Source organism: Gopherus evgoodei, unplaced genomic scaffold (genome assembly GCF_007399415.2).
Source record: "Gopherus evgoodei ecotype Sinaloan lineage unplaced genomic scaffold, rGopEvg1_v1.p scaffold_44_arrow_ctg1, whole genome shotgun sequence".
Lineage (NCBI taxonomy): Eukaryota > Metazoa > Chordata > Testudines > Testudinidae > Gopherus > Gopherus evgoodei.
The window spans coordinates 1,639,545-1,652,860 of NW_022060065.1; the positions used below are offsets into that span (position 1 = coordinate 1,639,545).

At 48.2% G+C, this 13,316-nt stretch overlaps 1 protein-coding gene across 3 annotated transcripts in view; it reads left to right on the forward strand.

Annotated features, from left to right (window-relative positions):
• The first annotated feature begins 302 nt into the window (after positions 1–302).
• DENND3 (DENN domain containing 3) overlaps positions 303–13,316 on the forward strand; it is an 83,315-nt gene continuing 70,301 nt past the window's right edge. For all 3 annotated transcript variants that reach the window (XM_030546379.1, XM_030546381.1, XM_030546382.1), the window contains exon 1: positions 303–486. In XM_030546379.1, coding sequence (XP_030402239.1) covers positions 403–486 — 84 coding nt within the window. In that variant the 5' untranslated portion in view covers positions 303–402. The remainder of the gene's footprint in view (positions 487–13,316) is intronic.

The following is a 13,316-nucleotide window of genomic DNA, read 5'->3' on the forward strand; positions in this document are numbered from 1 at the left end:
GCCCAGCCACTCCTCACATCCCTCCCTGTCGTCTCCACCCTGCTCCCCCTAGTCGTGGAGCGGCAGCCACAGGGCCCCTCCCCTCCCCTCCCCTCCCGCTCCGCGCGCCAGAGGGCCGCTCTATCTGCTGCGCTTGAGGGAGGAAGAAGCCCCTCGGCCTCCACACGTGCAGGCGGCTCCGATTGGCTACATGACCCCAGGGGGCGTGGGCAATGGGGCAGACAGCCAATCAGAGGCTCGTTGCTCCGTAGAGGCGCTCTCCCCCGTCCCTCCCTCTCCCAGTAGGGCGGCGGGGGAGCGGCGCGCGCCGCTGTGAGGAGACGCGGCGCGGGCTGAGGGGGAGCAGGTGCCCGTCCCCGCCTGGGGAAGGAGGCGAGTCTGAGGGCGGCTCCCGCCGCTGCCATGGAGGAGGTGCTGCCCGCGGGCTTGCTGGAGATCTGCGTGCTGGTGGGAGCCTCCGGGGAGCGGGCGAGAGGCGCTGCCCAGGTAACTCCCGGGCTGGCTTGCCCGCCTGCCCCGCAGAGCGGAGCTGTGCTCAGGGTCCCCAGGGGGCAGTCCTGCTTTTTGGGCCTTTTTCTTATACAGGCTCCTACTCCTCCCTCCCCCCGTGCTGATTTTTCACACTTGCTGCCGGGTGACCCGAGCTGTGCTGGCAGCGACCGGCGGGGGGACCCGCTTCCCTGCGCACCAGCACAGCCCCGGCTGCCCCGGGGAAGCCGACTGGCTGCCTGCGGTGGCCGGGCTGACAGACCGGTGTGTCCAGTCTAGCAGTGAAAACCGGCTTCCTTGTCGATGCAGTGAATGGGAGACGAAATGTGGCCGCCGGCTTTGTTAACTTCCTCCCCTGCCTCTGTTCAGACAGTGTAACCCCAGAGTGAACTGCAGAAGGGGTAAGCACCGTTCATCATGCGTTCGTGGGCGAGAGATCTGACTCCGCTTCCTTGGCAGTTAGCTGAATTTGAGCTCTCGCTTGTCCTTGTGAAATACACCGTCTTTCTAGCACGAGGGGCGGGAGAGATGAAGGGAGGGTGCTTTGCCAAAGTTTGGCTGTTACTGACCGATGACGTTGCACTGGTATGTTTTGGTGCAATGGAATAACTTCAGCATGCTGCCTCAAAAATGCTTTGTGCAGCAGCATCACAACACAACTTGATGGGTGTCTGCAAAGTGACATGTGGAATCCAGAGATGCCACTGTCTGGGTTTGAGATGTAGAATCATAGGACTGGAAGGGACCTCAAGAGGTCTTCTAGTCTAGTCCCCTGCACTCAAGGCAGGACTAAGTATTATCTAAACCAGGGATGGGCAAACTGCTGAGGCTCCCCCAGTGCCCCAACCCCTTGCCCTGATCCCTCTCCTAATCCCTCGGTCCCAGCCTGGAGCACCCTCCTGCACCCCAAACCCCTCATCTGCAGCCCCATCCCAGAGCCTGCACCCCCATCTGGAGCCTACACCCTTTCCTGCACTCCAACCACCTGCTTCAGCCCTGATCCCCCTCCTGCCCACCGAACTCTTGGCCCCCTGCCGCACCACGAACTCCACATTTCTGGCCCCACCTTAGATCCCTCACCCTGAGCCAGAGCCCACCCCGCCCCCCAATCTCAACCCCAATTTTGTGAGAGTTCATGGCCCACCATACAATTTCTATTCCCAGATGTGGCCTTCAGGCCAAAAAGTTTGCCCATCCCTGGTTTAGATAATACTTAGTCCTGCCTTGAGTGCAGGGGACTAGACTAGAAGATCTCTTGAGGTCCCTTCTAGTCCTGTGGCTTGAACTTGAAATTGTTTGTGCTCATTAATGGTATCACATAAAAGGGTTACTGTTAAATTTGTTGCCACATTTTATGGGGCATCTTTTGTTGGTTTCAGTTTATTATTTAGTCGATAACAATGAAAGATTCAAATTTTGGAGTCTTGTTTAAGGCTAATAAACATCCACTTCAAAATTAGGGACATAGTGGTGTCACAGATATTGCTGCTAGGTTATTTTGAATTACAGAATGTGGCTGTAACATGTAATTAAGAGATCTGTTTTGAAAGATTGAAGAAAAATTGGCCAAAGTGGGGACTGAACCAACTGTAGTGTTCTGCTCATCCTGTTCTGAATCCTGTCCCTCGACAGGATGTCAAAAAGGGAGGAGGGTGGGCAGGAAGGAAGCTGTATTAGAGGTAGCTCACGGAGAAGGTATGTATTACAAATAGTAACACTGGATGCTGTTGCCATGGTATACCTGTGATTTTTGGTTACGTTAGTAGGCAACTTAATTGGCTGAGCAGTTTTTACACTTGCAACCTTAATAATTTTTGTGTGTGTTTATACTAAAGAAGAGTACATCTTCTTAAAAAAAGGTTATTTGTCCCGCTAACACTTAAGCAGGTGCTTAACTATTATGAGTATTAGTAGGAAAGTCAATGATGTCAGTGCGACTACTTATGGTACTAAAGTTAAGCATGTATATAAGCGTCTGCAGGATCAGGACCCAAGTTCCATTGCTTTGTTTTTTTTTCCCCAGTGAGATTTATGCTGTATCTACACTAGGAACACTTTACTGGTATATTATACTGGCAAAGCATTCCTATTATGGAGACAGATATACCAGCAAAACAAGTTATACTGGTGAGAGTACAACTTTGCTAATATAGCTGCATCTACAGTAGGGACTCATGCTGGCACAGCTATGTTCATCAGGTATCATTCCTCTTCACATCCCTGACTGCCATAGCTGTGCCAGCAGAAATCTGTAACATAATCTGTCCCTCAGCTCCTAATTCACTTATGCACTTGTAAATTTTACCTGAATTTTTTTTCATTTTGTTTAATATTTATTGGATTCCAAATGAAATATATACCAATGTGAGAAAATAGATGCTGCAGCCAAAGCCAGATGGGTCAAGGTATGTTATGTGATATCTGATTGAGGAGATAGAAAACTGTCACAAATGTTGTACAGTAATAAAAGCACCAGTGTAGGTTACAGTGTAAGATCCAGAATATATATATATATATATATTATAGTAAAGTAAAAGCAAAAGATATATAATATATATAAATATATATATAAATCTTTTGCTTTTACTTTCAGTGAGGGGATAGATTTAAATGTAGTATATATGGCAAGGAGAATTGTAACTGTTTTAATTAAATGTGATATTGGAGCTTGTAATGTTTTACTATTTGTTATGGGCATGTGTGTATTCAGTTCTAAACAAAATCTGCGAGGTAAAGATATGTCCTCCCATGAAAGATTCCAGTATGAGGCCCCAGTCATCAGGCCGATTTCAGTGACGACTGGGACATAAAAGATGACAGAGCTCACTGGAAAACCGTAACTTGAGGATATGCTAATTTTTCCCATTGTTATGCTTTTGTTTTTATATGATGTATTTGTTTAAGAGACCAGGGGGATGAAGTGATATCTTTTATTGGACCAACTTTTGTTGGTGAAGGAGACGAGCTTTCATGCTTGCACAGAGCTCTTCTCCAGGTTCGTTTATTTAATACAATTTGATAGGCTCTCAGTGAATTTAAGTGAGGTCCTCTTGAATTTTCATTTATTTAATGAAAGTAGTGCAATACTTTGCACTTCTGCTGATGTTGCACATTATGGGACAGTACTATGTGTTAAAATTTTAAGTTTTGCTAAGCAAGCAAGTAGTACTGGGCTTGATTTACAAAAAGAAAATCCACTAGAAGTAGGGGGAAGTTATGGATTTCATAAGATAAAGCCACAGAAATGGATAGCAGAAGTTGAAGAGGTAGAATTCTTCCTGGTCTAGGGTCAGGTATGTTTAAACTTTTCTATCTTAATATTTTATTTATAACAGAACAACTAAAACCAGCCACATTTTCTGTAGTACTTATCAAAAATATATAAATCTACAAAAACTTTCTCCAAAAAACACACAATTTTTTTTCTAAACAGATTTTTGAGAGAGAAATGAAATTGAGAAAGCAATTAACTTACCGTACAGTAATTGTCTAGGAAGAACTTGCATACCCTGCCCTCTTCCCCACAAGGGTCTGTGTATCTTTGTTGAAGCACTCGGGAATCCCCATTGTGCTTTCTATTACTCATCTTTGAAGTTATGGTGTTTATTTTGCTGAAGCAAGATGCTAGCGATTCTGGATTGTCTGGAGAGTGAACTGTTGAGCAACAAGAGGCACTTACTGAGGCCCTGGGAAGAGAGTGCTATTTCCAAAACATTGTTCAGCATCTGGCAAGTGAGATAATGTGACTTTGAATAAATCGATAAAATGTTTATCTATTACATAGAATATGTTCTGGCAAAATATTGGTAGTTGTGACTTTGCTGCTCGCAGGTCATCAGATCTGGCACATTGTTATTGGTATAGTGTTGTCTTATATTAATGGAACGTCAATAGAAGAATCCTAATAGTTCCTTTTACTGTACTGGATTAAAATGAGCCAAGTGTCCAATGTGGAAGCAGTGACACTGTAATACTGTAAACAGGAGTATTGTTCAGTTTATAATGTGTATTCTGGTATAAACATTTGAAAATAAACCCATAAGTACTGTTAAAATAACATTGAAGGATGATACTCTCATAGCATGCAATAGTTCACTTCATAGAGGGTCAGTTTGGGAACTGGGCTCTGTGTCTCACTCCTGTGGAGGCAGAAACAGAGAGTATAACTGAAGAATACACAAGGGATGATCCATTAGCTAGAGGACTAGCCCAGATTTTGGAGACCCTGGGTTCTATTATTTACACCCCCACAGCCTTTCCTGTATGACCTTGGGGAAGTTACTTGGTTGATCAGTGCCTCAATTTCCCCATTTGTAAAATGGAGTTAGGGAAGTAGTATTGTATAATATTTGTTTTGAGGCTAAATACACAAAAGATTGTGAGGTGCTTAGATACATGATACCTTTTGTGGTAAAAGAAGTCAAGTGTGGCAGATGGCAATATCCTGGACAAACCTGATTGAATTGAGTTTAATATGTTTGGGGTCCAATGTATTAAAATGCAGTTGCTTATGTGTTGTTGTGAGATTATATGTAATTCATGTAGGAGGATGGAGTGTGCTAATGTAATTCCTCTGGTTATCAGCCCATTGCATATATTCCTTCAAACTGGATTCTCCAGTGACCATCAGACAAAGAAAAGATTTTTAAATTTTAAACAGGCTCAGGGCTTTCTGTTATGATCTAGCAAATGGATAGGACCTCCAGTCCATGGAAGGCCCTAATCCTTAGAGAAGATTTGGAAGGACTGACACAGACCAGAACACTTATGATCTCTGGTAAGCTTATTAGCATGCATGTAGGTTTTTTAGTGTTATGTTTTCTCTGTAGTGCTTTTACCTTAAGAATAAAATATTTGCTTAGGAAGAACTGTGTGGTAGCTGATAACTGAGGGCAATTACACTGTGTGTGGTGTCTGAGGGGAGAAGCAAGCAAGCCTATTTATGTATTGTCGCTTTTGCTGAGAATTACACACTGAAGACAGGGAACGGTTCATGCTGGAGATACCTGTGTCTCTCTTCCCTTCTGACCAGGGTCTCCACCCAAGAAAGGCAACAGCTCGGAGCTGGAAGCCTGAGAATGGGTACCAGTACTGACCCAATAATGGAAGACATAGATGCAGTTGCCCTGAACTGTCCTGGTAAGTACTTAAGAGATCCTGTGGCTGATACAGGAGCACCTGACTCCAGAGAGCACTGGATCCAGGCTTCTTTAGTAGCGTGGTTACGGCAACATGATGCTGGGGTTTGTTGCATGGATTAGATAAAACTTCTAGGATGTTATCACAGGTTACTTTATTTCTTACGTTTTTTGAAAAACCCTTGATGGTCTGCCAGAGGGCATCAAATGTCATTGTTGACAGGAGTTGTCACTCAAATGGTGGCTCTCAGGTTTGGTTGTTAAAAGTCTAAACCTGTTTCGTCTTACGACAAAGCATGATCAAAAGGGAAGAGAGAAAAGAATAGCAACAGGTAGGCGAATGTAGTCAGGGCCAGATTAATCTTTTGTGGGCCCAGCACCAAACATACTTGTGGGCCCCTCTGTAGTCGTTATGGGCCCCTTCTGAGCGTGGGCCGGTGTGGCAGTGCCATTGGCACCATAGTAAACCCAGTACTGAATCTCAGAGACATTTTTCATTTTGATCACACACCTCTGCAAGACTATTTGTATTGCCATACACAGCTACCTCAGTCCCCAGTTTTTCTCATTGAGCTGTACCCATGTGGGTTTACCAGTGTCCACAGTGAGCAGAACTTCCCATAGTGATCAGGGGAAACTCCCCACAGATTTATCTTCTTCCTTATTCAGAAGTTTGGTAGCCATGTGTCCAGTACCACCCTGTTTCACCAGTCACTGTATATGGTCCTGGCCTCAGCTCAACGAAGTTCCACAGCCAGCAGATACCTGATCCGTTCTGACAAACCTCTCCTCCAGCACCCATCCTTCCATTTGAGCAAGCCACTTGCAAACAACATTCTCCCAACCCTGGCTCAGTGAGCACTTAGGCTGGTGACTTAAAGTTCCCAGGGGTTTTCTCCCTCTGCTCCCATCTACATGCTATTCCACTATGTGGTCACCACTACCTCTCCTCATGCTTGTTTCCCTTCTGTCTTGGACATGCGCCACAGCCAGCTGGTCTTATTCTCTCCCTGCAAGCCTGACCTGCTTCCTCTTTCCCTGCTCCCCCTGACATTCCTTTCCTACTGGTGACCTCTGTTCCTAGGGGTTAACTCCAGTTTTTTTATCTGCTCCTAGCTTAATGGCCCCTGGTAGTCACAGAGCCACATGTAGCTTCTCTGGCTACAGCCACGCGTCCAATTGCCAAAGGACAGCCTTAGACAGCTGCAGCAACTAGCTGCAGGAAGGGTGGCAATGCCAAGGCTGAGCATGCTTGAACTTTGCAACAGCAGCACTAGAGACTCTTAATCCTCAGCGCTGGCCCTAGGTAGCTGCAGACTCTGTAGTTAGGTGCTTCCCTACTCCAGGGAATCTTGGCTATCCACAGCCCTGATGAGATGGGCTGGTGAAAGGATCTGAGTCCTCGCTCTCATTTCCTTTACCCAGAGGCCTGCCTGACATCAAGGGCTCCTCTTTCACTCTCCTGTGTGGCAGAGTCCTCGTAACCCCAACAAGGCTGGGCTCAGGATTCCTGGGGGGCTTGACCCCTAACCTTGTTGTGGTCATTTGGGACAGGGGCAAGGGTGGGCCTACTCCTGGGCGCTTTCTGCGCTCTGGACACTTCTCTGACCCACTAATCATTACATACAGTTCAAAGCAAATACAATTTATTAAACAGCAATCAATTAAAAAGGAAAAAATGTGAAAGGTTAAAGGAAAACCTGTCACCCGACTCTGGCACAGGGACATCACAACCAGTGTCTCTGGAATGTAAGGGAAATTCAGTCTGTTCCTCACAAGTCCCAGGCTGCCACCGCCTCCTACCCGTGCTGTGCTGCAGGGATGCTGCGGGTCAGACACTTGTTCTGGCGATGGCCACACACCCTCAGGCTTTAGGTGGCAAAACTGTTCTTCCCAACATCGCCCCCACCCTGTCAGGGTTATAATCCCCCTCCAAGTCTGGCCTGCAAGGCCTGTTGGCTGGAGGTGTCTACCTGCTCTGGGCCTGCTACCCAGGATCCCCTCCCGCTCTTCCTAGCTGCTCACTGCACCTGGCTCTGGACTGCTTGCTCTGCTGCCTCAGCACTGCTGCTGCTGCTGCTCTGCCTCCGTCTCCCTGGGATACTTATCTGGCCCCGGTTGCTGCAGCTCCCCTCCCAGCACGGGTCTGCTCACTGGGCTGCTTCTGTAACTCTGCTCCCAGCACTGACCTGCTCCCTGAGCTGCTTTTCTGGTCAGCACAGCCCTGCTCTCCAGCCCAGCTTGGGCCTCTGCTTTCTCCTTAGCTTAGCCCCCACTCTGACCCAGGCAATTCCAGCTCACACGGAGGATGGGACCCCCTGGCCTCCTGACTCCTTGATTAGTTTGCCTGCCCTGTCAATCAGGCTGACCTGGAGCATTGGCCTCTCCCCAGTGTTCCTGGGGACTGTCAGTCTCAGGATCCTGATTTCCCTTGACCCTTCCCCTTTCTTTTGGTACTGGGAGCTAGCCAACCAAACCACCCCCACTGAGTTTTAGTAAGAGGACAATAGTCCCATTACGTAGGCATCTCAGGTACTTAAAGCCATATCACCTGCAGTAGGCCCCCCACTTCCCATGAACCTGTCAATTAGCACACAGTTGTGCAGAAGGCACAGCCTGGATAATTTTGGAGGCTGGGGCACCAGGAGGTTCCCCATCCCTGAGCAGCAGCTCTGTAACAAGCTCACACTGCCCCCCTCCGCAGTGGGACCAGGAACCTATGAAGACAGTGGAGTTATCCCAGTGTATAACCAGTTCCACCCAAAGCCTGTTGAAATCAGTAGGAGTCTTTTCATTGTCTTTGATAGACTGTGTATAAAGTCTAGGTGAGGTTCTTTGCTTCTAGGACAGGGGTGGGCAGACTTTTTGGCCTGAGGGTCGCATTGGGTTTCAGAAATTGTATGGAGGACCGGTTAGGGGAGGGGGTTGTGGCCCGGGCCCCACCCCCTGTCCGCACCCCCCCCCCCCCGGGACTCCTGCCCGATCTAACCCCCTCTGTTCCCTGACAGCCCCCCAGGGACCTCTGCCCCATCCACCCCCACCCCCTGTCCCCTGACTACCCCCAGAACTCTCGCCCCTGACTGCCTCCTGCTGCCCCATCCAACTCTTCCTCTCATTCCTGACCCCCCCCCCACCCCGGGACCTCTGCCATATCCAACCACCCCTTCTCTCTGTCCCCTGACCGTCCCCCCCCGACCCCTGCCCCATCCAACCATCCCTTCTCCCTGTCCCCGACTGCCTCTCACCGCCCCATCCAAGCCCCCCTCCTTCCTGACTGCCCCTGGGTCCCCTGCCCACATTCAACCCCCCTGTTCCCCGCTCTCTGACCGTCCCGACCCCTATCCACACCCCCGTCCCCTGCCCCCCCCCGAACTCCCCTGCCCTGTATCCAACCCCACCTGCTCCCTGCCCCCTTACCGTGCTGCCCAGAGCACCGGTGGCTGGCGCTGCTACAGCCGCCCCGCCTGGCTGGAGCCAGCCATGCCGTCACCACTGCACAGCATCGTGTCAGGCCGGGCTCTGCAAATGCGCTGCCCCAGGAGCTCGCAGTCCCACCACCCAGAGCATTGTGCCAGCGGCAGAGCGAGCTGAGGCTGGGGGGAGGGGGAACTGCAAGGGAGGGGCCAGTGGCTAGCTCCATGACCAGGAGCTCAGGGGCCGGGCAGGAGGGGCCTGCGAGCCATAGTTTGCCCACCTCTGTTCTAGGAGCACAGTGCATTCTGAAACTCTGCTGCACTGATTTACTATTGTAAACAGGAGCGTCTCACATTACCTACTGAATAATCAACACCTCCTGCAACACATAACTTTTTCTGACAGGTCTCCCACTCCACTACTAAATGTAAACCTGCTTAGTTTACAAGGTCTGAAAATAGCAGGTCGTATGGTTACAAAAGTAAGGCACTTCTGAATTCAGTAGGAATTTTGGATGTGCACAGAACACAGGACTGGTTCCTGCATGGTTACAGAACTGCAGTAAAGTGGAACAATTTTCAGTTTGTGTGATTGGAGGATATTTAGATCCATATTGTAATACTGTTCCACTTAATGAGGAAAAGTTGAGGTGTCTGCTGTTTGTTGCAATCTTAGTTTCTGTGGAGAACTTGTCATCTTATGTTTTTACAGGAAACAAAACTAAAAAATTGGGTCATGGTGGTTGAAAATAGCAACTCTGGTCCTAGTTAGCATTGGGAAGATGCTCACATTTGTTGCTCAGTTTTATCCTGCTTTTTCTACAGAAAATAACAGTGTATCAGTATTTGACTTGGGAGAAGTAGCAGAGAGTGGCCAAAATTGAACTTCAGCGCTCCTGAACTTTGAGGGTGTAAATCTGGAAGGCAGATGCTTGATTCCCTTTCTGAATGTTAGATAAATCTGGACAGGAAAAGCCATTTCTGCTTCCATGGCTCGGAAGTGGAAACTGAGTCACATCCTCCTATGTGCCTGGTATCTAAAGCTGCCCAGGTCCTCTAGTAGAGCCTTCCCTTCCTTACTTATCATTTTAGCTTCTCCTAGTGGGGTCCACATACTTCTGACCCTTGCTAGGCTTCAGATAGAGGCACGTTGTCCATTCATTCCACGCAATTCCTTCTTTGGGGGCTAATGGCTGAAGCCATTAGCATTCCTAATCCAATCTGAGGAAGTCTTTTAGTCCTTGTGCCTACATGTTCCCCATTCACAGCATCACCCCCTTGTAGCAGCCAGCTTCCCATTCACAGCAAGCTCTGTGCATCGGGTCTCAACAGCCCTGGCAACTTCCACTCCCTTTCTGATTGATAGCAGCCAAGGGAATGCTCGGAGATGTAGTTCTTTTCCTGCTTCAGGGCCAGTTTTTCAGGCAGGGAGCTGGCCAAGGAAGTACAGCTCCTGGGCTACCTTGAGCTCTCAGCTCCTAGGCTAGATCCCTATGGGCAGAGGGTGAGAGCTGGTCTGGAACATTGTTGCCTGTCTCTGGTCTCGGCAGGAGGGATACGATGTATCAGGGCCCTGATACATTGTATCATATCCCGGGGTTGGGGAGGGAGCCTGCAGGGTTGGGAGGTAGGGTGTTTGCTGGAGGCTAGGTGCCGCAGTAACCAGTGTGCTGCTCCACGCACTAAGAGGGGAGGACGTGAGCATTATAGGCCCTTCTGAGTGTGAGCCCGGCACCAAGGAGTCACTGGTGCCATGGTTGAATGTAGTGTCTGTCTCAGATGCTTACAGTTCTATTGCTGGAAGGCCATTTGGCATAACCCAGTTATCCATTCTTGGAGCCTAGTTTTACTCCACTAGCCCTGAAAAATGTAAGGTAAGAACAATTTAATACAATAGACTCGATCATAAGTCGGTTCATTTATAAGCTGACCCTCCAAAAATGGATAAGTAAAAATGGCAAATTTTTATGACCCATTCATAAGCCGACCCTATAATTCAGGGATTGGCAAACTTTGGCTCTTGGGCCATCAGGATAAGCTGCTGGCAGGCTAAGATAGTTTGTTTACCTCGAGCGTCCACAGGCACAGGGGTAAACCTAAGTAAACACATTGTCATAAGAATGGCCATACTGGGTCAGACCAAAAGGTCCATCCAGCCCAGTATCCTGTCTACCGACAGTGGCCAATGCCAGGTGCCCCAGAGGGAGTGAACCTAACAGGTAATGATCAAGTGATCTCTCTCCTCCCGTCCATCTCCACCCTCTGACAAACAGAGACTAGGGACACCATTCCTTACCCATCCTGGCTAATAGCCATTAATGGACTTAACCTCCATGAATTTATCTAGCTCTCTTTTAAATCCTGTGATAGTGCTAGCCTCCACAATCTCCTCAGGCAAGGAGTTCCACAGGTTGACTGTGCACTGTATGAAGAACTTCCTTTTATTTGTTTTAAACCTGCTGCCCTTAATTTCATTTGGTGGCCCCTAGTTCTTATATTATGGGAACAAGTAAATAACTTTTACTTATTCACTTTCTCCACACCACTCATGATTTTATATCCTTCTATCATATCTCCCCCTTAGTCTCCTCTTTTCCAAGCTGAAAAATCCTAGCCTCTTTAATTTCTTCTCATATGGGACCCATTCCAAACCCCTAATCATTTTAGTTGCCCTTTTCTGAGCTTTTTCTAATATCAGTATATCTTTTTTGAGATAAGAAGACCACGTATATGCGCAGTATTCAAGATGAGGGTGTACCAAGGATTTATATAAGGGCAATAAGATACTCTGCGTCTTATCCTCCATCCCTGTTTTAATGATTCCTAACATCCTGTTTCCTTTTTTGACTGCCACTGCACACTGCGTGGACGTCTTCAGAGAACTATCCACAATGATTCCAAGATCTTTTTCCTGATTAGTTGTAGCTAAATTAGCCCCCATCGTATTGTATGTATCGTTGGGGTTACTTTTTCCAGTGTGCATTACTTACATTTATCCACATTAAATTTCATTTGCCATTTTGTTACCCAATCACTTAGTTTTGTGAGATCTTTTTGAAGTTCTTCGCAATCTGCTTTGGGGGGGGGGGAAGAAGCTGGGGGTCAGAGGAATAACCCCTGTGACCACCCCACTCTCCCCTTCCCATCCTTTCCCACCTTAGCTGGGGCAGGGCAGGGGAGGATCTCTCTGGCCTGGCCACAGCCTGCTCTGGCGGGCTGGGCTGGGCTGTGTGGATGCAGCCTGCTAGCCCCGGAGTTGCAGCTGCTTTGGAGGCTGGGGGGAGAGCAGTATGGCCAGAAGAGGAGAGACTCTGGCCCTGCCTCTTCCCTTCTTGCTCTGCTGGCTGTGCTGCCCCTCCTTGCCCCCTTTGTTTGGGGGGCAGGGGGCTGTGTCCCACCTCTCCCCCTCCGTATACCCATTCATAAGCCGACTCCCTTCTCTGATGCTTCCCTTTTTTACTAAAAAAATTCAGCTTTTGAATGAGTATATATGATATTTTCCTTTTGCATGTCTGTGACTTTCACTTCAGATCATGCTGCTAGTTATCACTTTTAGCTTGTCAAAAGGAATGCAGCAAAGCATTTCAAATATAGAGTCAGTTTAGACAGCTAAGGAAAATCTTACTAGACAAAAAGAGAGAGAGATAGAAAAAGGCGGAAGAGGAAACCAACACACTCAGGAGTGAGTAATACGAAATGTAGCTTCATGTCTTAGGGTTTGGCTACACTTGCAGCCGTACAGCGCCGCTGCAGGAGCGCTCCTGCAGGAGCGCTTCGACGTGCGAGTGTGGTCGCAGCACCAGCGCTGGGAGAGAGCTCTCCCAGCGCTGCAGGTACTCCACCTCCCCGTGGGGATTAGCTTACAGTGCTAGGAGCCGCGTTACCAGTGCTGGGGCACTGTTTACACTGGCGCTTTGCAGCGCTGTAACTTGTGCTCAGGGATGTGTTTTTTCACACCCCTGAGCGAGAAAGTTGCAGCGCTGTAAAGCGCCAGTGTAGCCAAGGCCTTAGAGTTGTGCAGGGCACATCTGTGCAGATGGTATTGTTAACTGATTCCTTTTCCCTATCTGGTCAGGTCAGAACATCTTCTCTAATTTAGGTAGGAATTATTTTGGGGATGTTCTATAGCCTGTGTTATGCAGGTGGTCAGACTAGATGATCACAATGATTCTGACTGACTTTTTTGTGTTTGGCTAAAAGAGCCCAAACTGTGGGATGTCAAATTCTGATGTCCTGGCATGTTGTGGTGATGGTGACCATGATGGTTACTCCTTTG